Raw genomic sequence first — 24,226 nt, 5'->3', positions numbered from 1 at the left:
GATAAAAATGTTAAAAACTATAATAATTTCAAAATGATATTGTCTCTGGTTCTTGGTCCTCCTCTGCTTGGTTTCCTGGTCTCTTCTTACCTAGCACAGTATTAATGTCTTCAGGCAGCCATTTGTCTCCTCTGATGTCGATCTTCTAACAGTAGACATGTCAATCCTAGCTGCCCTCTTGCTTCACCATTAACCTGAGTATTGGAAAGGACAAGTAGTGGCAGCAGGATTTAGACTACTGTCAGAGCAGCCTCAAGGGACTGATGGGATCTGATGGGAAAAAGTGAGGACAGGAGACCAGGCAATACCATTCATGGAGATGTGAGTATTGCCTGCTCTCTCCAGAAGTGTATTTTTGAAGGCGTGCCCCCGGTTCAGAGAATGTTTGACATGCAAAAATTAGCACTCATACTTGTAGAACGTTCAGCAAAATTGCAAGTTTCACCAATGACTGGTATAGACTAAATGTCCATCCTTACTGCCCGTCATACTGCTAGCTTCCCCACGTATGAGCTTCTCTCCCTTCGCTCCAGTTTATTTCAAAGTAGCATGTTTGTTAACATTTCAGGACCAGCAAAATCCTCCAGATCCCTGCACAAGTTCAGGCACAGAGCAATAGTTGGTGTCCGTGGACCTCCAGGAAGGAACTTTGTGGCCCGAAAGACTGTGCTTCAGAGGAGCAAAAACAGAAGCCAGCCTAAGCCCTGGGTAAGTGAGCCATCCTCTTCAAAGGGATTTATTCTTGTCTGGGTTTTCCTCCAGCCCCCTGTAGTCTGTGGACTCCCTCAGTGTTTCTCTGGCCCCATCCGTTAACGTTCCCAACTGAGCAAGTTAGGGACTACTGCGCATTTGCGGTCCTGTTTAGACTGTATAGGCAGCCGTATACGGGTGCTTCTTATTGTGCAACATCAAAACTCTTTTGGACAGTGAGCCTCCGTGTTGGCTTAGAATTGCCTTGTTCAGCTAATTATGAAACAGCTCATGGTAACTTGAATTGGTAGTAGTACATCTCTCCTGTTAATTTGCCAGTATTGGTCCAAAACTCTGTGGCAGTCCCTTTTTTGTTGTTGTAGGGTTACATTTGGTTTTTGTTTTGTTTGATTGGTGATCTAAGTGTTTCATCCTATATGTACAGTATTGCTTACTTTTTTGTTAGAGTGATAAAACTATGGTTGTGTCCAGCAACAGCTGGTTTTAAAAATGTGTTGCATTATTTACTGCGGTGGGGCAATAAGTATTAACACACGTTTAAACAATTGTGCGCATGCTTCTCTATAAGCAGTCTTCAGGTCCCACCATGATTAAGGCCAAGCCTGTTGTGGATGGTGGATGATATGATTTGCCACTTCTTTGACAGTCACTCTTTGTTTTGTGAGAATCCTGGTGCAAATTTATAAAGTCTTCTCATTGCTATAGAACGTCCATAAGTGTCCTGTTGTCTTGCTGTGCTTTTTTTTTGAGTCCTCAGTCCCTTCATGAACATCCTGCTGTGATATGTAGTGTCCATATTATGCAGAAAGCTTTCTATGAATTTCAGTTTTTCATACACCTTCAGCTTTTAAAATGAACCTGAGGTGAAAATAAACTGATGAAATAAACAATTGTATCTATCCTCCTACTCCTAAAATGACTTTTTTCTTTCTTTTTTTTATAGATATCCCAGTGTTTCATTTTACGTAAAAATAAACATTTACAAAGTAGATTTAATGTTTTATCTGTTCAATGGCAGTCTAATAAGTGTCCCGGAGTTAAAATACATGAACTATTGACCTTCTTTATCACCTGCTTTTTTTAGAAGCTCTTTTCAGCAGGAAAAAGTTTTATGGCTGTAATTCCTTATTAGTGAAGATTACATAATCTGACAAGGGTCGACAAGGCAAAAACTGTCACTTGCCGGCTTGAAGCTTAAGGCTAAGTTCACAGTGGGACATTATTGTCCTGCGTTATACAGTCATTATAGCGCAGGTTACCCCACTGCAGTGTTAACCCTATGCGACGTTCACAGTGCAACGTAAAAGTCACGTTGTAAATGTTGCGTTTATTGTAACGTACTGCTGCACTGCATTACCGCTAAACGCAGACATTAACCGATACAGGGAAGCATACTTTTCATTGCCTGTATGCTCCACTATATCTACTGTATCCCGACGGTAACGCAGCGTGCGTTAAGACTTTTTTGGTGTGTTGCGTTGTAATTTTGCGTTGCGTCTTTAACGTCGCATCGCAATGCAATGTCCCACTGTGAATCTCAGGTACAAAAAGTAAAAAAGAAGACACAGCCTAGTAATTTGTTTGCTTGGCACTGTACATACACATGTTTATCCCATCATGTTGCTTGTCACTTCAGGTACACTTTAAAGAACAAGCGACACCCATGCTAACCTAGAAATAAAAAACACATATATAAGTAGATAAATACTACTTCTACTTACATAACAGCTGTATTGTGCTATCCCACGTACTGATGCCTGTGAATTTTATAAAGGAAAAGTAGAAAATCCTATTCTAGGCAGTGGCCATCTTGCCAAGCTAATACTGACATCATATCCTCTCTGACTCTTGTTTTCCCCCCTCCCTTCTCTTGTTCATTGTTTATTCATTAGCTGTCCTCCCAGAGTCTTCAGACACTCCCACTGAGGTGTATACTAGGAACTACACTGACTTTTTTTTATTGACACATCCAATCATTTAGTCACCTCAGCATTGCTTGTAAACACAAGTAATCAAAGGGTGTTTCTGATAAGCAGCTAGATAGGGAAATAAATGGAAGAGGAGGAATATATTATAGATAAAAAGAACTCCCAGCATTCAACTCTTTGGCACTGTTTGGCACTAGGGCCAGTGCACCTAAAGTATGGGATAACTACAAACCATAACAGCAGAAAAAGTTTTGCAAGTTTTGAATGCAGGATTTGCATCTTTATCACTTAATACACTCAGACCAGTTTTTGTTGAAATTTGATTTTTTTTTTATGGTGACAATACCGCTTTAAGAAGCAGATCACCACTCCCTGCTTTTTTTTATTCTGCAGATGTAGAGTAGAGTACTTGTTCTGTCAACAAGAGAAAATGACTGACCGACCAAGGTCAAAATGTTTCTGCTGTGTTCACATACTCTCCATGTTTATACATGTGAATGGAAATTTGTAAAGCCAACCCAAACAATATTATCTCAAAAATGCTGATTATTGTATAAAATAAAAAAACATTTATTTAAAGCTGAACTACCTCAGTAACTGCATGCATAATGTCAGTTTCTGTACATCTCTGTTGGTATTGTACTTGCTTGCTTACACAGGTAGCTTAGGAGTTACAGAGGGGTGGATAAGAGCTAGAATGTTGTGGTACAAAGGAGTGTGACTGTTCCAAAAAGCATAAATGGGTGAAACAGGGTCTCATTAGAGCGACTGCTGTGTTAGCTTCACATAAGTACTTACAATAGTCGGTAAAACAGAGGCGCCAATAGTATACGGGCATGTTCACATGGGCGTCTGCCAGCCATAGTATAGGGGCCAGTACACATGGGTGTCTGCCAGCCAAATGCTATTTTCCATCTGTATGGGTATTCATTACCCATACAGTTATCATATTTGCTTTTGTGCACAAGTATTAGTGTCCATTTACAAATTTCAAGTTGCCAAAGTAAAGTGTATCTGTTCTGAAAGCTGCCATTGCATTTTATTGCATAGCTGCTGTATTTATATAATATTTTTTGTGCAATTTCTCTCCTGTTTTTTTACCTTCTGCTAAACATGCAAGCTGAAGCACTACCAGAAATGTTTACGAATTGTGGCTGATAAGGAAACATAAACAAGATAATGTAATCCCTTGACTTTGGATATTAGCTTCTCATTTCACATATAAGCTTCCCACTGAAGAAGAAAGTGTTGTGTTTAACTGTTTGAATGCTGTTCTGCTACCATTTTTGTGTGATACTGTAGTCAATTTTATGCTCTAAGTAATCTTTTAGAGCAAAGAAGAACTGCTGAGTTTCGTACCACTGTAAAAGGGAAAGTAGTGGTGGACTTAAATGAAGACACAAGTAGTCTCTTTCAAAAAACAACTTTATTATGAAAACCCCCTAGTGGGGTCAGGTTTGTTCTCCCTACCTTCTAGGGGGCAGCACGGTGGCGTAGTGGTTAGCTCTCTCGCCTTGCAGCGCTGGGTCCCTGGTTCGATTCCCAGCCAGGGCACTATCTGCAAAGAGTTTGTATGTTCTCTCCGTGTCTGTGTGGGTTTCCTCCGGGCACTCCGGTTTCCTCCCACATTCCAAAAACATACGGATAAGTTAATTGGCTTCCCCTAAAAAAAAAAAATTGGCCCTAGACTACAGTACTTACACTGCATAATATAGACATATGGCAATGGTAGGGATTAGATTGTGAGCTCCTTTGAGGGACAGCTAGTGACAAGACCATATATATGTACACTGTACAGCGCTGCGTAATATGTCGGCGCTATATAAATACTAAATAATAATAATAATAATAATATAACAGTGTTCTCCCCAGGCTCTTTTACCCGGGTACTCCACCCGGCTAGTTTTGTTGAGCACCCGGCTGTCATCGGCTCACCTCTTCCCTTGCTAGAAGGAGAGTTGCGCACAGATGTACCAGGCCAGCATTTTCTCATATTACCCCACCCGGCTACTTTTTCATGCCACCCGGCTATTATTTCATACCACCCGGCTGAAAAAAAATTCTGGGGAGAACACTGGTATAAGGTAATCCTGGTGTGTGAGTATTACTCTACCTTAAAATAATATGCTTATTGTATTCAGCACATACTACACTATCTATATACAGAGGTAAAATTCACTAGTACAGTTCCACCCCAAACACGAAGCATCACATATGTACAAAACAGTCCAAGCACTATAGTTTTTTTTTTTATAGGAACAGCATCAAATTTTTATTCTTTATAAGTACAAATTCTCCTTGATTGCAGTCATGGAATATAAAACAAGTCATGCAAGGATCCACTATACAGAACCAAAAGCTGCCTGACACGTGTTTCACGGCCAGAAGCCGCTTCCTCAGAGGCACACGAGTAAATTGGTATCGGGTTACCTGATACCTATTTATTTGTGTGCCTCTGAGGAAGCGGCTTCTGGCCGTGAAACATGTCAGGCAGTTTTTAGTTCTGTACAGTGGATCCTTGCATGATTTGTTTTATATTCCATGACTGCAATCGAGGAGAATTTGTCTTTATGAAGAATAAATATTTGATGCTGTTCCTATAAAAAAAACTCTATAGTCCTTGGACTGTTTTGTACATATTACAATACTACACTATATTGGGCTCTCAGTTTCCCCTTTTGTATTTTCTTGTGGTAAATACCTTACAGTAATACAGATTTTTTTTTTTCTATCAATCCTTCTCAGGCAACCCCGTTGACTCCTTCACTAAATTCTGTTGTCAGAGAAGAGATGTCTGCTTGTCATAATGCTTTCCAAGCGGTTGAGGAGACTGAAGGAAAATTGCCACTTCCAGGATCTTCTAAGGAGGAAGAAAAAATGCCCAATACGCTTGATGGTAATTGACACTGTGTGACTGTACACCCCAACAACATAAAATGATGGGGCTCCAGAAGGCCTCATGGGCAGCTGTAGCGGACTGGCTTAAAGAGACACTGAAGCGAAAAAAAATATATGATATAATGAATTGGTTGTGTACTATGAATAATTACTAGAAGATTAGCAGCAAAGAAAATATTCTCATATTTTTATTTTCAGGTATATAGTGTTTTTTCTAACATTGCATCACTCTATAATATGTGCAGATTACACAACACTCAGCATTCAAAATGAGTCTTTCAGAGCAGTCTGTGAAGTAATGAACTCTCCTCTAGCAGAGGAAAAGTAAACAGTTCAATTACAGTTGAGATAATAAAAGTCAGATAACAGCCCTCTCCACGACTAAGTTAAGGGGCCCATACACTCAGCCGATTTTCTGGCCGACCGATCAATATCGATTGATCGTTTGCAAATCGGTTGGCCGATCGATGGCCGATTTCGATCGATTTCGATGGATTTCCATCGAACTGGCAGGGTGGAAAATTTAGGTCGATCTGATGAGATTGCTTATCAGTTTGCATTGGCCTTAATGGAAATTGGCCTTAATGGAAATCTGATGGCAAAAAAATGCCATCAGATCGAATTTCAATAGATCAAACAAAAAACGAAAGGGCAAGCACCATCAACCACTCTATAAATATCAAGTATTATAATGAGAGTGTGCAGAAAGGAACTAAAACACAAGCCCAGTGGAAGCCGCCGTACTTTAGTGGCGGCGAATCGCGACGGCGGTGTTTGGCACGCCATGCCCTATATGCTCCACACCATCTTTGCTTGGTAAGCACCAGCCTTCCTCAGCGCTGTACGTTGCTGTCCTCTTGCACCTGTCACTTTGTTCTCGCTGCACTTTCCTTACCAGCAGCTTCCTTGAGCTGCTCTATGCACACTGGCACTTTGTTGGTTTCCATTCATCCCTCTTAGCACTGTTTTGCCTTAAGTATGTTGTATGTTACTTGATGTCACCCTTTGCTGATGATACCTACACATTGTATCCATTAGGTCATCTGTTTGACTGTGGGTACTTACGACTGATTGGTTTTATTTTGTTTGATACTTTTGCACATCGTGGAGCTTTTTCATATATATTGATTTTTCATATATATTGATTTTTCATATATATTGATATTTATGTACATTTGACTTACATTGTTATTGCATGGCGGCCATCTTATGTTTTTAAGTGTTTTTTTAATGACTTTTTGAATAAAGATGATGAGTTTATTGAATATTCGAGTGGTGCGGTGATTTAGGGAACTACTGTTCTTTTTGTGATGCGAATTTCAATAGATTTCAAACTGAAATCTATTGGAATTCTATCCTGATAAAAAATGGTCTAAAAACCCATCAGATAGATCATCAGATGCATTTCTTATCTATCTGCTGCCAATCTGACGAGTGTATGGGCACCTTTAGTCGGAGAGCTTAATAGCTTTTTTGCATAGAGATAACAACTGGAGTTTCTCAACTCTTCCTGTACTGGAAACAATTAGACTGATGTATCTGATCTTAATGTTGTTTTTTTCTTAGCTGTACTACACATACAAATCATAATATCATATTTTTTTTTTTCGCTTCAGTGTCTCTTTAAGCAAATCAGGCCCCAGACCACACAATAATGTACAAGGTTCAGCTATACAAAGATAACTGAAGACTGACACCTGCTAATCCTGTCACTAATGTCACATTGTAACATTTGGCCAATGGGAGCAGCTTAGTAAGAAAGGAAGAGTCAGACAGAGTTTTTTTACTTCGGTCTAATGGCTCGTACACACTCACAACTGATTTCGCCCATCGGGAATCAGGAGCGGATTCCCTTGGTCGACATCACTAAGCCATGATGCACACATGCATGTCAGCTGTGTAGCTGATGACGCGCTGTGTTGCTACGGGGGGGGGGGGGGGGATTGGGGGGTGATTATGAAGGCACAATGAGCGCCGTATGTGTGGTATGGCAGGTATATAGACGACCTGTTGGTCGTCTGGGACGGCACGCCCGACGAGGCTGTAAGGTTTGTTGACTTCCTAAACAGTAATGTTTTGAATCTTGTTTTCACCTTTCAATGGTCACCTACTGAGGTCAATTTTCTTGACTTAACCCTTAGGGGTGACCCTGGTTTGGCCTCTGTGGTCTCCAGTACTTACCGCAAACCCTGCAGTGGCAACTCCACCCTGAGAGCGAATAGTTGCCACCCGTTCCATACTATCCGGGCGGTCCCGGTGGGCGAGTCCATTCGGATTCGCAGGAATTGTTCCGACCCTTCGGCTCTTGGGGTGGAGTTGGACGCTGTAGGCTCCCGTCTTACGGAGCGTGGGTATCCTAACTGGATGATACAGAGGGGGAGAAAACAGGCTGTTATGAAAACTAGGGATGAACTTCTACACCCTAGTTCTCGTGCGACACGTTCACAGCCCACTAGGGACACGATATTTGTGACCACCTACAGTCAGGAGTACAGACAGGTCACACAGATTGTAAAAAGATGCCTGCCAGTCTTGCAGGCTGATGATACTTTCAATGAGATTCTCAAACAGGGAGTCAGTTTTGCTAGCAGAAGGGCCCCTACACTGGGGAGCATTCTGTCCCCCAGTTTGTTTTCTAGTAGCCTTCAGCGACCGTGTTGGTTGACCACCCTTGGTTCCTACAGATGCAATTTTTCCACGTGTAACTACTGTGGTGTACACAATTCCACTTGTTCTGTTGCTTCTTTTTCTAATGGGAAAGTGTTTCCCATCAGACAATACATAAATTGCCATACAAAGTCCGTTGTCTATCTTGTCTCTTGTTCTCTATGCCAATTACAATATGTGGGGTGCACTACTCGACACCTCAGACAACGGGTAGGTGAACACTATAGAGGGGCTGGCTGGCTTACTTTGGAGGTTTCCAATGTAGCCAAGCATTTTAGATCGGTCCACTCAGGAGACATGTCCTCCTTTTCATTTCAGGGCATAGAGCGTGTCAGCAGACCTTTGAGAGGAGGCGACGTTTACAAACGTCTCCTCACTCGAGAAGCATACTGGATCTTCCAGTTAGGGACACGCTCACCAAGAGGCCTGAATGCTAGATGGGACCTACACTCAGTTACCTGATAGCGTTACCATCTTTGTTTTGCCTAATTTTCTATTTTGGTCTGTCCTTTATAATATATACAGTACTGTGTTATCTTATGCCATATTTATTGCTGCCATATTCTTACAATGTATTTAATCATATGTATTTATACTCTATACTTTGTATATGTTTTTATCCTATTACTGTGATTGGGGCATTTCCCCAAAAATGTTTGTGATACACTTCTTTGTGAGGGTGGAGTCTTGAGCACGTGATACTGGGCGTGGTGCAACTCTACTTAAAGACCACCCTTGTTCACTTGCACCTATGCTATGATTAAGGACGTGTAACGTCCGAAACATGTCAGCATTTGGTGTTGGTTTTTAGCGGATGTGATTGATACAATAAAGCCGGTTTGACCTTACCGACATTGTGCGGACCTCACTCTATACTGCCTTGGACTTTGGGTCGGAGCGGCCCGGTTTCCTGCACTGTCGGTGGTTGGAGGTTCTGAGCGGAGTTCCACATCTTCTGGGTAATAATGCAATCAGGAGAAGCGGGTATTAGGGAAAGCCATGAGGGAGAGAATACGTTGCTCTTTTCAAAAGTACAATGGGGGACACAAGAGGGACATAACAAGGTACAAGGGGGGCATTATAATTGGGGGGGGGGGAAGATCCAGGAGGCACCCCTGCTCCATGGACACACCAAATTTTAATATATAAATTTCTTTTTGGGAGGGGGGGGGGGGGGTTTCCTATAAACCTAGGTGCATCTTTTGGTCAGGAGCATCTTATGGTCCGAAAAATATGGTAAATCCTCCTTTCAGGTTTGCTATATGTTAGGTGGGCCCGTACCCTCCCAGAATCCACCTGCCTTAATGGAGTGTTACCACTTTGAAGTTCTGCACTCTAAAGGTGCCCATTAACAATCTAGTTTTCTGCGTGATCGACCATCCAATCACATTGTTGCATTTGAACGGAAAAGATTGTTCGGGATCACCAACGGAGGGGGAAATGATAAACGGTTCTATAAAACTAAAGGGGTCATTCCAAAATTCTGATCAACAGAACGATCCATAGAACGATCGTTCGTCGTCAATTGGCATCGTTAATGGTACCTGATCCAATTGATCGTATGGTCGATTGTTCAGGAGATAGTACCATTAATGGGTACATTTAAAGGGAACCAGAGAGGTTGGGGGGAAGCTTTAATACATACCTGGGGCTTCCTCCAGCCCCATAGGCACGGATCGCTCCCACGCCGCCGTCCTCTGCTGCCTGGATCCGCCGGTACCGGGTCCCGTCATTGCCGCTAGTCGGCCGGCGGACGCGGCCGATTCGCCGCATCACACGGAGCTCCTTCTATACAAGTACGCATGTGGCTGCCTGCTGTGCAGCCGCATGCGTACATGTATGGAGGGAGCCCCTGTGATGCGGACAATTGGCCGCGTCCGCCGGAAATGACGGGCCCGGTAACGGCGGTTCCAGGAAGCGGAGGATGGCGGCGTGGGAGCGATCCAGGCTTATGGGGCTGGAAGAAGCCCCCGGTATGTATAAAAGCTTGTTCTTTTTTTTTCAGCCCGTTCCTCTCTGGTTCCCTTTAAGTATATACAGTAAGTCTATAGCATGGTATAACGTTTTTTTTTTCCTTTGAATGAAAGTGAAGTGAATGCTTCCTTCCTGCTTACTTATTTCTTTTTTTAATCATTCCTCAGGCAGTGGGCATGAGGTGGTAGAACCTCCACAGAAAAGGCCAAGAGTGAATGATGATTTACCTCAGGTGTCCAGTGAAGCTCCGCAGGCCCCGGCACCACCGTTACCTGTACAACCACAAGAGAACACGCAGGTATGTTGCCACCCCAAACACATTCAGTACAACTGCTGCTGTCTAAGGTCCCTTTTACACTAGCCGGGTAAACTTGCATTGCGTTACTGTAGGGGCCGCAAGAGCAATGAAAGTCCATGGAGACTTTTACACTTATTGCAGTCTCTTGTTGTACGCTGGAAGTGACAGATCTGAAGCCAGGGCAACAGCGTGTTACCGCAAGAACCTCGCTTAAAGAGAACCCGAGGTGGGGTTCTGACAATGCTATCTGCACACAGAGGCTGGGTCTGCTTATATTGCCCAGCCTCTGTTGCTATCTCAATCCCCCCTAAGTTCCCCTTGCACTCTGCTGTCCCCCATAAATCACAGCCGCGCTGTCGACACACAGCGTGTCGCAGCGGGGTGAATTTTCCTCTGTACTGTCATTCTCGCCGCTCCCCCGCCTCCTGCATAGCTCCGCTCCCCGCCCGCATCCCTTCCCTCACCGCTGATTGGAGGGAAGGGACGCGGGTGGGGACCGGAGCTATGCAGGAGGCGGGGGAGCGACAAGGGTGAGAGCTGCAGATGTAAACACAGCCCGCTGCGTGTTGACAGCGCGGCTGTGATTTATGGGGGCCAGCAGAGTGCAGGGGGAACTTAGGGGTGCTTGCGGTAACTGTATAGGGGAACTGTATGGGGGAACTGTATAGCAGAGGCTGGGCAGTATAGGCAGACCCAGCCTCTATGTGCAGATAGCATTGTCAGAACCCCACCTCGGGTTCTCTTTAATGCACGGTGCTTGGAGTAATTTAAGTCTATTGGCGATGCATGTAGTATAAACGGTGCAGCGCAGTGCGTCATGGCGCGCATGCGTGGTCCGATGGGAATTCCAGTGAGGTACTTCCTGCCCAGCGTCACTGAGCAGGGGGCAGCACTATGTATATGACCCTGTCGGCACACTATGCTGCAGGATCATATGTTTCTAATTTTTTGTATTGTGGTGGGATGCAGAAGGAGCATTGCATCCGCACCACAATGCAAAAATGGGTGTAAAACCAGCCCAAAGGAAAAACGTAGTATTGAATGAGTGTATAGTAAACTATACAAATAGCAGAGCCATTTTTTTAGAAAACATTAGAGACTACTGAAAAAAGGATGCACACTTTGGAGGGATCTTACCATAAAACCAGGGTTTACATAAAGGTGGGCCCCTAATCATAAAAATGATTGACACCAAGCTATGTAAAAGCACCGATTAGAAGAATAACATGGATGGATTCTTTCCATGCAAGGTATGTGCAGAGCATATGGGTATGAAAAAGAGAAGGGAGTTGAAATTGGCAAAAATGGCAAACCGTCCAAAATAGAAAGTTTTATCACATGTAACACCAAATGCACGGCATATTTCAGACAGTGCCGATGTGGATATCAGTGGGAAAAAACACTAGAGGTATAGAAATATAAAGGTACAGTCGGTGGTAGAATGATCTCACCTCCGAAGTTGGCTGGTATATCCGTACGGGTAAGCCAGGGTATGAGCTTGTGTCCCACTCTGCCAGGAATATTGTAGGGTTTAGGTTTCCTCCGGATCGTCTGCTGGCCCCTGTAGTTGCAATATTATATAAAGGTTTGCCTGACGAAGCAAGGGAGAGCACCCACCGTGAAACGCATTGCAATTTTATTGCAAATAAATACAAGTTTTATATGCACATATAACAGTGCAAACTGCCTCCACACAGCTCGCTCTTCATTTCACACCAGACACACCTTGCCAAACCATAGCCTGTGGCAGTGTAACTACAGGAACCAGCAGACAACCCGGAGGAGAGGTACTCCCTCAGTGATTCCTGACTGTAATGCAAGGACCCTGGCAGCGTGTGGGCATAAGTGCTCAATTTTGAAAGATGTCTTAGTAGTAATCCAGAGAATTGAGATTACAGTGCTGCTTCGTAATGGTTGAAGAGCCAGCCTTAGGTGTTGAAGAGTTTAGTAAGTACGGCCTTACCAAACAGAAGGAATAAAGAGTAGGACATGCACTACTCTGCATGTCTCCATATGTAACCATGGTGACAAAAACAAGTTGGGCAGAGAAAACACAGAATGTAAGAAACAGAACACAGAAGTCTAACCTGGCATTGTATAAGGCGGAGAACGTGGAAGTCTGATGTGGCACTTTGGAGTGTATTGCAAAGAACAGGAGCTTATCAAGGAGGGTCGAGAGGAAGAATTGATTTAGTGGGAAACTGAGACCGTGGGAGGTCTGTTTTTTATGTAAATATATTTTTATTAGTATTCTTTGTTCACTGATGAATTCCTGGGTTGCATCTAGAGAGAAGACCCTTTGCTGCAGCTGTTCGAGTCTGATTGCACTTCAGCATCTGGATTGGATATTTCCAAGTCTGGTAAGTACACCTTCTCCTCACTCACAATTGAGTTCTGTGATATTAGGAGCAAACCAATAGCTAAAACTATGCCCTTTGATCAAGCAAAAAATTGGAACTAGCACCACAAAGTAATTAGAATAATCATCTAACACTAGGTGTGCAGAGGGCAATAGCAAAATGACAATGAAAAAAAAGGAGAAAAAGAATTTATGGCTAACCTTGGCACTTCAGCTGTGGTGGAACTACAAGTCCCATTAGGCATTGCAGTACTATGACAGCTCTAAGCATAACTCGGGGAAGCAGAGTCATGATGGGATTTGTAGTTTTGTCACAGCTGGAGTGTCAAGGTTATCCATCACTGCCCTATATGCACCACACTAGACAAAATGTAGGATTAAGTATTAAATCATCTTTATTTAAACATCAAAGGTTTAAAACATAGGATCTGGGGTCCACAAGAATAACAGTGTCCATATACAGTAATAATCCAAAATTGGGGGACAATAATGATGAATAAACAGGTGGGGTGACCTCTCTATGCCAAAAAAGGAAATAACAGCGAACATACAAATAACATGATACAAGTTACAGCGTGGCAAAAAATATATATGTTTGGGTAATGGGGCACAATATTGTGCCAGAAACGTGGCTAGACTTAAGAAGATTCCATACTGGTACTAAAAAAATATAGATAGATACTAATCAAAAAATCATGAATGAAGTACCAGTATGTGTGAATATATATCCACACATCTAAAGTACATTCAAGCAGTGCAAAAGTAAAGTGCAATGAGTGCAATACATAAACAAATGAATATATGATCATAACATGAAATGAGAACATGTGCAAAGAAGCACAGTAAGATGAAAAAAGGGATGGCAGTGCAAAAGTGCAAGTGCTGGATGTACTGAGTAAATGGCAGGAGAGGAGACCGGCACCCCAGATCCAAAACCTTAAAGCTCCTCGCAGGACGCCGCCCGCTTCTGAGGAGGCTAAGTGATTAATGTAAAGGTCCGCCTTTTGAACAAAAAAAAAGGAAAGTGACGTGTGCGCTCGCCCGGACATGATGCGGCCACGTCAATACGCCAGCCGTGTCTGGTTGCTACAGCAACCTAGACACGGCTGCACTTCCAATTGAACCAATAGTAAGGGGATATGCCCTTTATGAAGCCTATGCCTTTTATTCAGTGCTATTAAAGAGGAACGTTAGGGAAAAGTGGAGAAAAAATAAATCGATACATTGCAAAGTGAGAAGTTAAAAAATAGAAGAGAGATCAAGAAATTATTGATATTCACCATGTAATTTGTTCATGCTGTTTAATACACAATGAACTTGCACGTAATCATCTTTACTGCTGGCAGACAAGAAAAAAACAGACAGCACCAACTGCCATTATTTATAACCTCACCCACTAACATTGCGATAGGCTAAAACAGCGGTGTCCAACTGGCGGCCCGCCAGGCCTCTTATGCGTCTCACCAGCCGATGGCTCTCTCTGAGGTCCCAGAAGCTGCACAGACTCAGAGCGGCAGCGGAGCAGTGTGATCTTAGCCCATGCTGGGCTGGCTGTAATGATGAGCTGAGATGATGCGGAGTGATACGCACTCCAACAGCATCACCCGGGCCGGCTCAGCATGAGATTCAGCCGCCGCAGCTGCTGCGAACGTGAGGAGATCAAAGCTGGAGGAATCATCTGCCAGTTTAGTTGATTATATTGATATTTACAGGTTCCTGGACACATAAATGTATATTGGAGGGTGGGGGAGCCCAGAGGGAGGGGGGAACGCTGCCAAATGTAATTTTTTTGAGGGGAAACGCTGCCACTCTAAATGCATACTGTGGGAATCTGCTGCCAACCTGATTGAATTCTGTGGGAATTGCTGCTAATATGATAGCATTTTGTGGGGAAATCTGCTGCCAATCTGATTGCATTTTGTAGGGAAATCTGCTGCCAATCTGATTGCATTTTGTGGGGAAATCTGCCAATCTGATTGAATTTTGTGGGGAAATCTGCCAATCTGATTGCATTTTGTGGGAAAATCTGCTGCCAATCTGATTGCATTTTGTGGGAAATCTGCTGCCAATCTGATTGCATTTTGTGGGGAAATGTGCTGCCAATCTGATTGCATTTTGTGGGGAAATGTGCTGCCAATATGATTACATTTTATGAGGAGATCTGCTGCCAATATGATTGTATTTTATGAGGAGATCTGCTGCCAATCTTGTTGCATTTTGAGGGAGGGGGGAGCGCTGCCAAATGTAAATTTTTTGAGGGGAAATGCTGCCACTCTAAATGCATTCTGTGGGAATCTGCTGCCAATCTGATTGAATTCTGTGGGAATTGCTGCTAATATGATAGCATTTTGTGGGGAAATCTGCTGCCAATCTGATTGCATTTTGTGGGGAAATCTGCTGCCAATCTGCTTGCATTTTGTGGGGAAATCTGCCAATCTGATTGAATTTTGTGGGGAAATCTGCCAATCTGATTGCATTTTGTGGGGAAATCTGCTGCCAATCTGACTGCATTTTGTGGGGAAATCTGCTGCCAATCTGACTGCATTTTGTGGGGAAATCTGCTGCCAATCTGATTGCATTTTATGAGAAGATCTGCTGCCAATCTGGTTGCACTTTGTGGGGAAATCTGCATCACTTTAATTTTTTTTTTCCTGGGGGTGGGGGGGGGGGGGGGGTGTATGGGTGGTCGGTCAGCCGTACACACATCCAACAAAGCGCACAACCAACCCAACGACAAGACCGTCTGCACAACCAAGCAATCGCACAACTTTTATTTTCTGCGTACCAACCAACTGAATTACCAACTCATTTGCATACTGCGTGCACAAGCAGAATGACGGACTGCACGATATGGCCACATTCAAAACAAGTATAAGTCGTCCAAAGGACTTGTACAAATGTGGCTAACTACACGACATCAGCCCAACAGTCGTGTGAGTCGATCCACTGGATGGATCGGGCAAACCACCCGTTATCAGTCGCTCGTCTAGTCGTTTGCTAGCGTACACATGCCAGACTATTGTCAACCGACCAAGTTTTGATGATAGTTGGGCAGAGTAGTTGCACGTATTTACGAGCTTTAAAATAAACATTTACTGATGTTCTCAGATAAACTTATAATCACTTGCTGGTTATGTGTCCTGCAATGCACTGGCACATAGCCTCGCTCACACCAACTCTCATATTACCATTTTTATGTATGTATTTACTTACTGTATATTCTGGCGTATAAGACTACTTTTTAAAATCTTCAGAAAAGTCAGGGGTCGTCTTCTATGCTGGGTGTCATTGATGCCGGGTGATACGCCCTATCCTGTTACCGCATCTCAGATCTCGCTGCTGAGGACTGTAGTGAAGCGGCGCAGGTGCACATGTGCAAGATCTGAGAGGTAGAGGAGGAGGTAAATAGGATACAAGGGTGGGCCAGAAGGATGAAATAGGCGTGTTTTATGGGTACAGCACAATCTATTCTACCATACCGCTCTGATAAACAGGTAGACAAGGAGAGCTGACCAATTCACTTAGGGAGAGAGAGAGTTGACCAATCCAACCAGTCAATTGCCTATAAACTGTTCTATACTGGGTACCACATACAGTACAGCACCAGTATCTGTTCATACATAGCACCAGTATGATTTTTTTTAAAATGTTTATTTGGTGAGCGTTGGAAGAGGGGTAGTCTTACACAGCGAATATATCCCAAACTCTATATTTTAACTGGAAAAGTTGGGGGTTGTCTTATACGCCCAGTCGTCTTATACTCCAGAATATACGGTACTTACATTTTCTAGTGCATATCATGCATTTGTAGGCCTTAGAATACGTCAGTGCCCACATACAGAACATTCAATAGTAAAACACGTCACCTGAAAAAACTCTGCAAGCTTTTGAGGCAGGGAACACACTTGCAGGGCCGTTTTCCCCTGTGTTTCCCAGGTTTCCATCGGGTTTTGCGGTCGCGTCTAACGTGTGCGTTTTTCCACGTGCGTTTCTGCGTTTGCATGGCATGTAGTGCCATGCAATGTGCGGGAAAAAGCAGAAAACTGTGCGGGTACAAAACGCGGAAAAAAACGAAAACGCGCACAAACGCATGCGGCGCAGCATTTCCTGAGCTAGGCTGTTTATTTCAATAGCCTTTAAAATCGTGCACGTTTTGCTGTTCGCGGCAAAAAGCGCAAAAACGCATGTAGTGTGTTCCCTGCCTCAGGTTATTGTAGAATTTTTTTTGCAAGGGGGCGGGGCTACGCACCAGAAACTGGCAGACATAGGGCTCTGGGAGGGATTTGGAAGAAAAAGACCTGGCAGGCTTTATTAGAAGACGATCGACTGAATGTGGAATGGGTATTAAGCTGTTGCTTATCTTTTAGAGCAGAGAGGAAGTTCTGAGTTCAGGTCTGCTTTAAACTGAAAATAGAAACATGAGACTCCAGGAAAGTTTTGCTTACCGTTAGTACTACACATTTGTCTCATCATGTCAGTTTTCACATCAGGTACCCTGTAACCATCCATTACCAGCAGAATAAGAAGCATTGCAAATCAAATAAACCTACAGACAGTCCCCTACTTTCAAAGAGGTTCAGGAAGATGGTTTGTTAGTAGAATTTGTTTTAAGGTTGAGTCATGTGTTAATATATATATATATATATATATATATATATATATATATATATATATATATATATATTCTAAAGTCTGGTTTTTTTTTGGTTGCTTTCAGGCCTCTTGCACACTGCACGCGATTCCGATTCAGATTCCGCTTTTTAATCAGTTTTTACATCCGATTCAGATTCCGATTTGCAGTGTGCAAGGAGCAAACTGCAAATCAGAATCTGAATCGGATGTAAAAACTGATTAAAAAGCGGAATCGGAATCGCGTGCAGTGTGCAAGAGGCCTCAATGTGCAATTTTCAACAGTTTATACAAAACTGTAACATTTGATTGAGAAAGTGCTATGGCCCTTTTCTGCAAGGGGGCGGGGCTTTGTGCCAGAATTCTGCAGACACTGGTGTTGGGAAAGATTTGAAAGAAAAAGACCCAGGGGGTTGTTAAAACTTGATATTAGAAGACAGTCAATTGAATGTGGAATTCACATTGATCAACTAGTTACAAGAGGTTCTCTGCATTTGCGCATTAGGTTAGGTCACTAGACCTGGCCCCTCCCACTCCTGAACCAAACACAGCTGCAACAGGGAATACTCCTGACATCACTGCATCTTTCACAGCCTGAATGGTAATTATTACATACGGAAACTAGTGAGCCAGTATACAGCGTTTATAGCAGGTAATTTATTAGTTTACTTGGCTAGGATGAGAATTCCCTCAGGAAACATTCCTTTTCATATCATCTCTGTATATTTCAAGTATTACTTAGATATTGGCTTTAGTTTCTCCAATTATCATTTGCCTTCTTAAATCAGAAGGTATTTGCAATTATTCAGCTTTAAGTGAGCAACTGTGGTTTCCCATAGTGCATCACTTCTGAACATGAAAATCATCTCTTTTTTGCCCATGAAGCCAGGCTCACATCCAGAACCGCTGGTGTATAGTGAGCCTATTGCTTATACATTTTACAGAGCCACATCAACTCAACATGCAGACAGCCTGTTTCAGACTTTCGAATCTACAATAGTGCATGGCAGGGATTGACATGGCTCTATAGGAAAGGGATTGACATGGCTCTATGGGAAAGGGCTTGGAATCAAAGTGCTATTGCAGTAAACCAGCCAAGCTGAAGGGGTGAGAAGAGTGCAATAAATAAAATAAAATTGTATTTCCTCAAAGCTAATACATATTTAGTGACAGGCTGTCAGGATTCAATTTTACAAATCCTATCTACCTGATCACATGACTTGAATAGCGTTGATTTAGATTTTTCTGCCCAAGTGGAGTAGTCATTTAAAGGACACCTGAATAAAGAAGGCTATGGAGGCTGCCATATTTATTTGCTTAAACAATACCAGAGACCTGGCTGTCCTGCTGATCTTCTGCCTCTAATACTCTTAGGCCTCATACACACATCAGACCATAGTCTTTTGAAAATGAAAGATCACAGACCAATCTTACCACCCTTCATGTAGTATGAGAGCCATACTCTACACAGTCTTTTCTATGGAGCTGAACTCCACATCAGAAAAAAATCTTTGCAAGATGCTGCACACACAGATGCTGTACAGACACAAAAGATCAGTATCTGCAAAAGATCTGTTCCTGCCAAAAATCCATTCCTGCAAATTGCAATGATAGTCCATGAGATCTGCAGATCATCATACACACATGATTTAACTGACATTCATCTGCAGATCAGATCCACCAGGATGGATTTTCAGATCTGCAGATGATTGCTTGATCTGCAGATGAATGTCAGTTAAATCATGTGTGTATGATGATCTGCAGATCTCATAGACTAGCATTGCAATTTGCAGGAATGGATTTTTGGCAGGAACAGATCTTTTGCAGGTACTGATCTTTTGTGTCTGTACAGCATCTGTGTGTGCAGCATCTTGCAAAGATTTTTTTCTGATGTGGAGTTCAGCTCCATAGAAAAGACTGTGTAGAGTATGGCTCTCATACTACATGAAGGGTGGTAAGATTGGTCTGTGATCTTTTATTTTCCAAAGACTATAGTCTGATGTGTGTATGAGCCTATAGCCACAGTTCCTGAACAACCATGCAGATCAGATGCCTATTTCAGATGTATGATTCAGACACTACTCCAACCAAAGAGATCAGCAGGACTGCCAGGCAACTGGGATTATTTAAAAGGAAATAAATATGGCAGCCTCCATGATCCTTTCACTTTAGGTTCCCTTTAAGTAGGGTATTTTAGGTGGCAGGAGCCCAGTCAGTCTATATTGTGAAAACATAAAGATAGCTAACCTGTAGAAAATTCAATACTACTTTTGTGAAGTTTTTTTTTTTTTTTTTATTGGATTTGTCTTATAATTTTTTTCACTTGTTTAGAGCCTTTTCTTAATTATTTAAAAGGAATTGATTTAATGCTGTTCACACAGTGCTTGACCATTTATCCCTCCCCGCTGCAAAATAATCCGCGTATTTGTGGCTTGTATAAGCAGAGATCAGCCAGGACTCCTGCAGTGATGTAACAGCTGCCACACTGGCTGTGCATGCTGGGAATGGAGGCACAGCGTGTCAGTGGGAGCTCTGTGATACAGACAACCTGTAAGAGTGTCACATGGAGCATTATTTTTATCCCTAATTTATAAAGATTTATCACACAATACTCAGAGCTGTACAATAAACTAGAGAGTAATATTACAAATGTGTGGTTGTCACAACAAACATGACACAGGTGAAGAAAAGGTCCTGGACCATCCCCCAAAAGACTTACAACCTAAGACAGTGGTTCTCACACCTTTCCAGTAGACAAACAAGACGCAGGGGAGGAGAAAGAGATTGATGAGCAGGCTACGCGGTAGGCAAGTATGAAGTGTGCGTGTTTATTTTGACTTTTATTTTTCAGTTCAGGTTTGCTTTAAGGGTGACAGTCATTGAATGTTTGCACAATACTAATTCAACACATAACTATGGATGGCAGAACACGTTCGCCAGGGAACGGTTTTATTGGTGATATCAGTGTACCAAAATAACCAGTGTGATTGACATTTGTGACAATGCCCCTTTGCTGGTCACTGCCTACTGTGTGATCAACACGTACTGTTACCGTGTCACATCAAAATCTGTGTGACTGTACTGTGCGTGGCTGCGTCACCATAACCGCTACTGCGCAAAAATAATTTAGTATCTGATATTTGTGGCACCATGCATATTGTTACCCCCACAGACCGTCACATCAACACCCTTGTGACCAACCGTACTGTGATATCAGTGAGCCAAAAAATAAAAAGTGTGACAATCCCCCTTTGCTGGTCACTGCCTGTTGTGTGATCAACACATACTGTTGACATGTCACATCAACATCTGTTGATACATACTGTGTGTTCTAGGTGATCTCCATGTGCCCCCCCCCCCCAAAAAAAAAAGTCTGATCTGTGCCAATACCCACTGCCTGCTGTGTGAACAATGTGTACTGTTTCCATGTCTCTTTAAAGAGAAACTCCAACCAAGAATTGAACTTTATCCCAATCAGTAGCTGATACCCCCTTTTACATGAGAAATATATTGCTTTTCACAAACAGACCATCAGGGGGCGCTGTGTGACTGATTTTGTGCTGAAACCCCTCCCACAAGAAGCTCTGGGACCAGGTACTTTTGGCAGTTTGTTACAATGTAACAAGGTTCACAGACAGGAATTAGCTGTTTACAGCTGTCTCTAACAGCCAAAACAGCTAGCAGCAGCTACATAACCTGCCCACAGTAAAAATGTCACCATGTAATAAATGTCAGAATGCAAATCGGGGAGAGGAAAGATTTTACAATGAGCAAACACTGACTAAATCATTTATACATAATTATTGTAAAAATGAAGCACTTTTTTATTACATTATTTTCACTGGAGTTCCTCTTTAAAACCTGTAGCTGGTCATTTACGCTAACAAAAATGACAGGCATAGAGGCACTGGGGGTTGTGGTGGTGCGTCATCCTGTGGCTGTGGCATATGTGATTGTATGCAAAAGAAACCTCTTCTACCCCTTCTGCTGCCAATATTCCCGCACCCTGCTCTGCTTTGGTCAACCGCAACATCACCTCCACCACCACAGCTGCCCCTCCAAATGAATCGGATTGCCCAGAGGAGCTATTTCCTCAGGCATTGATGGACAAAACTGATGTGCAAGCATCGGATGAAGGATAGGCGCAAGGCATACACTCACAACAGACCACAGGTCACCACAAGGTGTTATGTCCCTGCTGCTGCAGCCTACTGTGAGCTTGAAACTGTAAGCAATGATGATGATGTGTCATGGGTGCCCACAAGAGAGGAGCAGGAGGAGGAGACTTCAGAGGGAGAGACCGAGCCTTGGAGAAGGAGGAAAAGGATAGAAAGCAGGAAGAGGTAGCAGGGAACAGGAGGCAAACAACAGAGTGTGCCATCACCTGGGGTCAGCCAGACACCGCTCTCGGTCACTTCTAGTGGTACTAGACCAGCATAACAAGGCTCATTAGTATGGAAATACTTCTGTGTGTATGCTGCTGACAGTTCAAAGACATCTGCGTCCTGTTTCATCAGCGTTGTGGGAAGACCAGCACCCGTGTAGGAACAACTTAGCTGAGAGGGCACCTGGAGTCCCATCACAAAGCCCTGTGACAGGAAGCCCTTAAAGAAAGAAGCTCAAAGTGCAAGACAGCCTCCTTGTGTGTCACTCCCTAGTTCCCAGTTGTCCTTCACTCCGCCTTCCAGCCTGCCCGCTTTGTGGTCATTGCCGCAGAGTCAATGCTGCATACCTCAGATGTTTGAGGTGGAAAAAATGTCACCAGGTAACCCCCTTGCCCAACATCTGACAGCCGGCTTGTCAGAACTGCTAACCCGCCAGCTTTTACTATACTAGCTGGTTGGATCTGAGGCCTTAAAAAAAATTGTAAGCATTGCAGCACCGCAGTGGAAGGTACCAGGAAGAAGATACTCTTCTTCCGGCATGTGCAGCGGCAGGTCAACCAATATCTAGCGCACAGAGTTGAACTAAGGTCCATCTGACCACAGACACCTGGGCCCATATGCAATTGACTTTTTACCTGAATTTTCTCCTTGGTGATATTTTCAAAACTTGTGAATAAAATGCCTTTTAACTCACCGGCAAGAAAACAAATGTTCAAAATTATTTTGACAGTACTTTTCCCCCTTACTTTTTGGTACTTTTTCTATTGGAAAGTGCTAAAAAATAGTTATTTTAAAGAGAAGATGAAAAATTACCTCATAGGGGAAAACTCTGGAGAAAACGTGAATTGCATATGGCCCTTGGTCTTCAAAACAAAGACACGGAATGTACATAATGGTTTGCGTGCAGGTTAGCCTCTTATTCTCCTTCCTCTTTCGTCTCTTCCTCGGCTGAGTCCTCCTCTTCCACTGTGCCCCCCGAGCTCCCCAGTGTCAGTTCCACTATGCAGGCGCAACGGTGTTGTGCCTGGAGGCAAAAAGCCCCACCAGACCTACACGGCTGTCCACTCTGCAGACACAGGCCAATAAGTGGCTGACCCCATACAACCTCAGTGTTGGTAAAGTCGTGTGACTGTGGTACAAATCAGTTGTCTGCACTGAAAAATGAAAAAATGACTTGCGTGCCTTGCATGGCAGTTGAATTAAATCTCATTGTGCAACGTTTCATGGACAAGTACCTCGGATTCCAGGCTGTCCTGAAGCAGGCCAGGAAAGTGGCTCAGCTTGCTGAGATTCAGCAACATTACAAAATGCCTGTGAGGTTGCTTATGGTGGATCGACTTTACCATCAGCAACATACAGTGAATGAGTACTTCTGTTCATTTGCTAGTAGGACAGTCTCTAAAGAGGTGGGGTATTTTTGCCCGTGGCAATGATTGCTCATACGCGACGCCTGCAGACTGATGCATCCTTTTGAGGAGACCACTAATCTGGTCAGTCAAAGTAAAGGCAGCACCAGTGACATCATGCCATATCTCTTTTTTTAAAGTGTGACGTGTCCGTGAGCAGGCCATGGATGAGCAGAACCATGAGGAAGAGTTTATGCTATTGCAAAATTTGGGCAATATCGTCGGGTGCACATTTGCAAAGGAAGGGGTTTGAGGGGGAGGATGGTGGCTGTGGTGGCGAGGAAGAGCAAGAGGAGCAGGCTTCCCGGGGTCTTCTCACCTTTTCGAGAACTCTAGACTTGTCCATAGCTGGGGGAATAGATTGTGGTGGAGGATGTTTCCCTGGATGAGGAAGTGGAGCTGGAGACCTCTCCCTCAAACCTCATTAGAATGGGGTCATGTTAAACCTCAGAAGAAGCTCTTAGCACAGCAAAAAGTTTACCAGGCCTTGAAACGGTGGCACCCTCTGCAACTGCAAGCCATGAAAAGTATTGCACTTTAATATACTGCAAGGATTATTTTATCACATGCATTTTGTTGGCTAATAAACACACAAATAGTGCTAAGCTCATATTTTATCCCTCCTCTGTTATACTCATTAGAATGGGGCAGTCCGTGCTGATGTGTCTGAGGAAGAACCCTGTATCAAAACCATGAAGGAGACACAGACCTGTACTGGGTGGCAACCTTATTCGGTTGGCACAAACAGAGAATGTCAAAGATGCTACCACAAGCACAGAGGGTGGCCAAAATGCTGAGCTTCCATACAGATGCTGTATTCTGTTTTTCAGGGTGGTGGTACAGGAAGAGCCATTAATAGCCAAAGAGTTGCCAACTGTAACATTCCCCCACCTTCAAGAATAGGAGAAACTGCTGCTAAGGGTGGTGTGCCAATCATGTCCGATATGAAGTCTTTCATAGTCTGTACAATG

At 43.3% G+C, this 24,226-nt stretch overlaps 1 protein-coding gene across 1 annotated transcript in view; it reads left to right on the top strand.

The window, feature by feature from the left end:
* CDCA2 (cell division cycle associated 2) overlaps positions 1-24,226 on the top strand; it is an 82,780-nt gene that overhangs the window by 5,044 nt on the left and 53,510 nt on the right. Inside the window, 4 exon segments of the mRNA XM_068274724.1 lie at positions 569-708; positions 5,385-5,535; positions 10,346-10,476; positions 12,764-12,836. Of these exon segments, the coding sequence (XP_068130825.1) occupies positions 569-708; positions 5,385-5,535; positions 10,346-10,476; positions 12,764-12,836 (495 nt within the window).

The sequence above is a fragment of the Hyperolius riggenbachi genome, chromosome 3 (assembly GCF_040937935.1).
Source record: "Hyperolius riggenbachi isolate aHypRig1 chromosome 3, aHypRig1.pri, whole genome shotgun sequence".
Classification (NCBI taxonomy): Eukaryota; Metazoa; Chordata; class Amphibia; order Anura; family Hyperoliidae; genus Hyperolius; species Hyperolius riggenbachi.
This window is presented reverse-complemented; position numbering and strand designations above follow the sequence as displayed.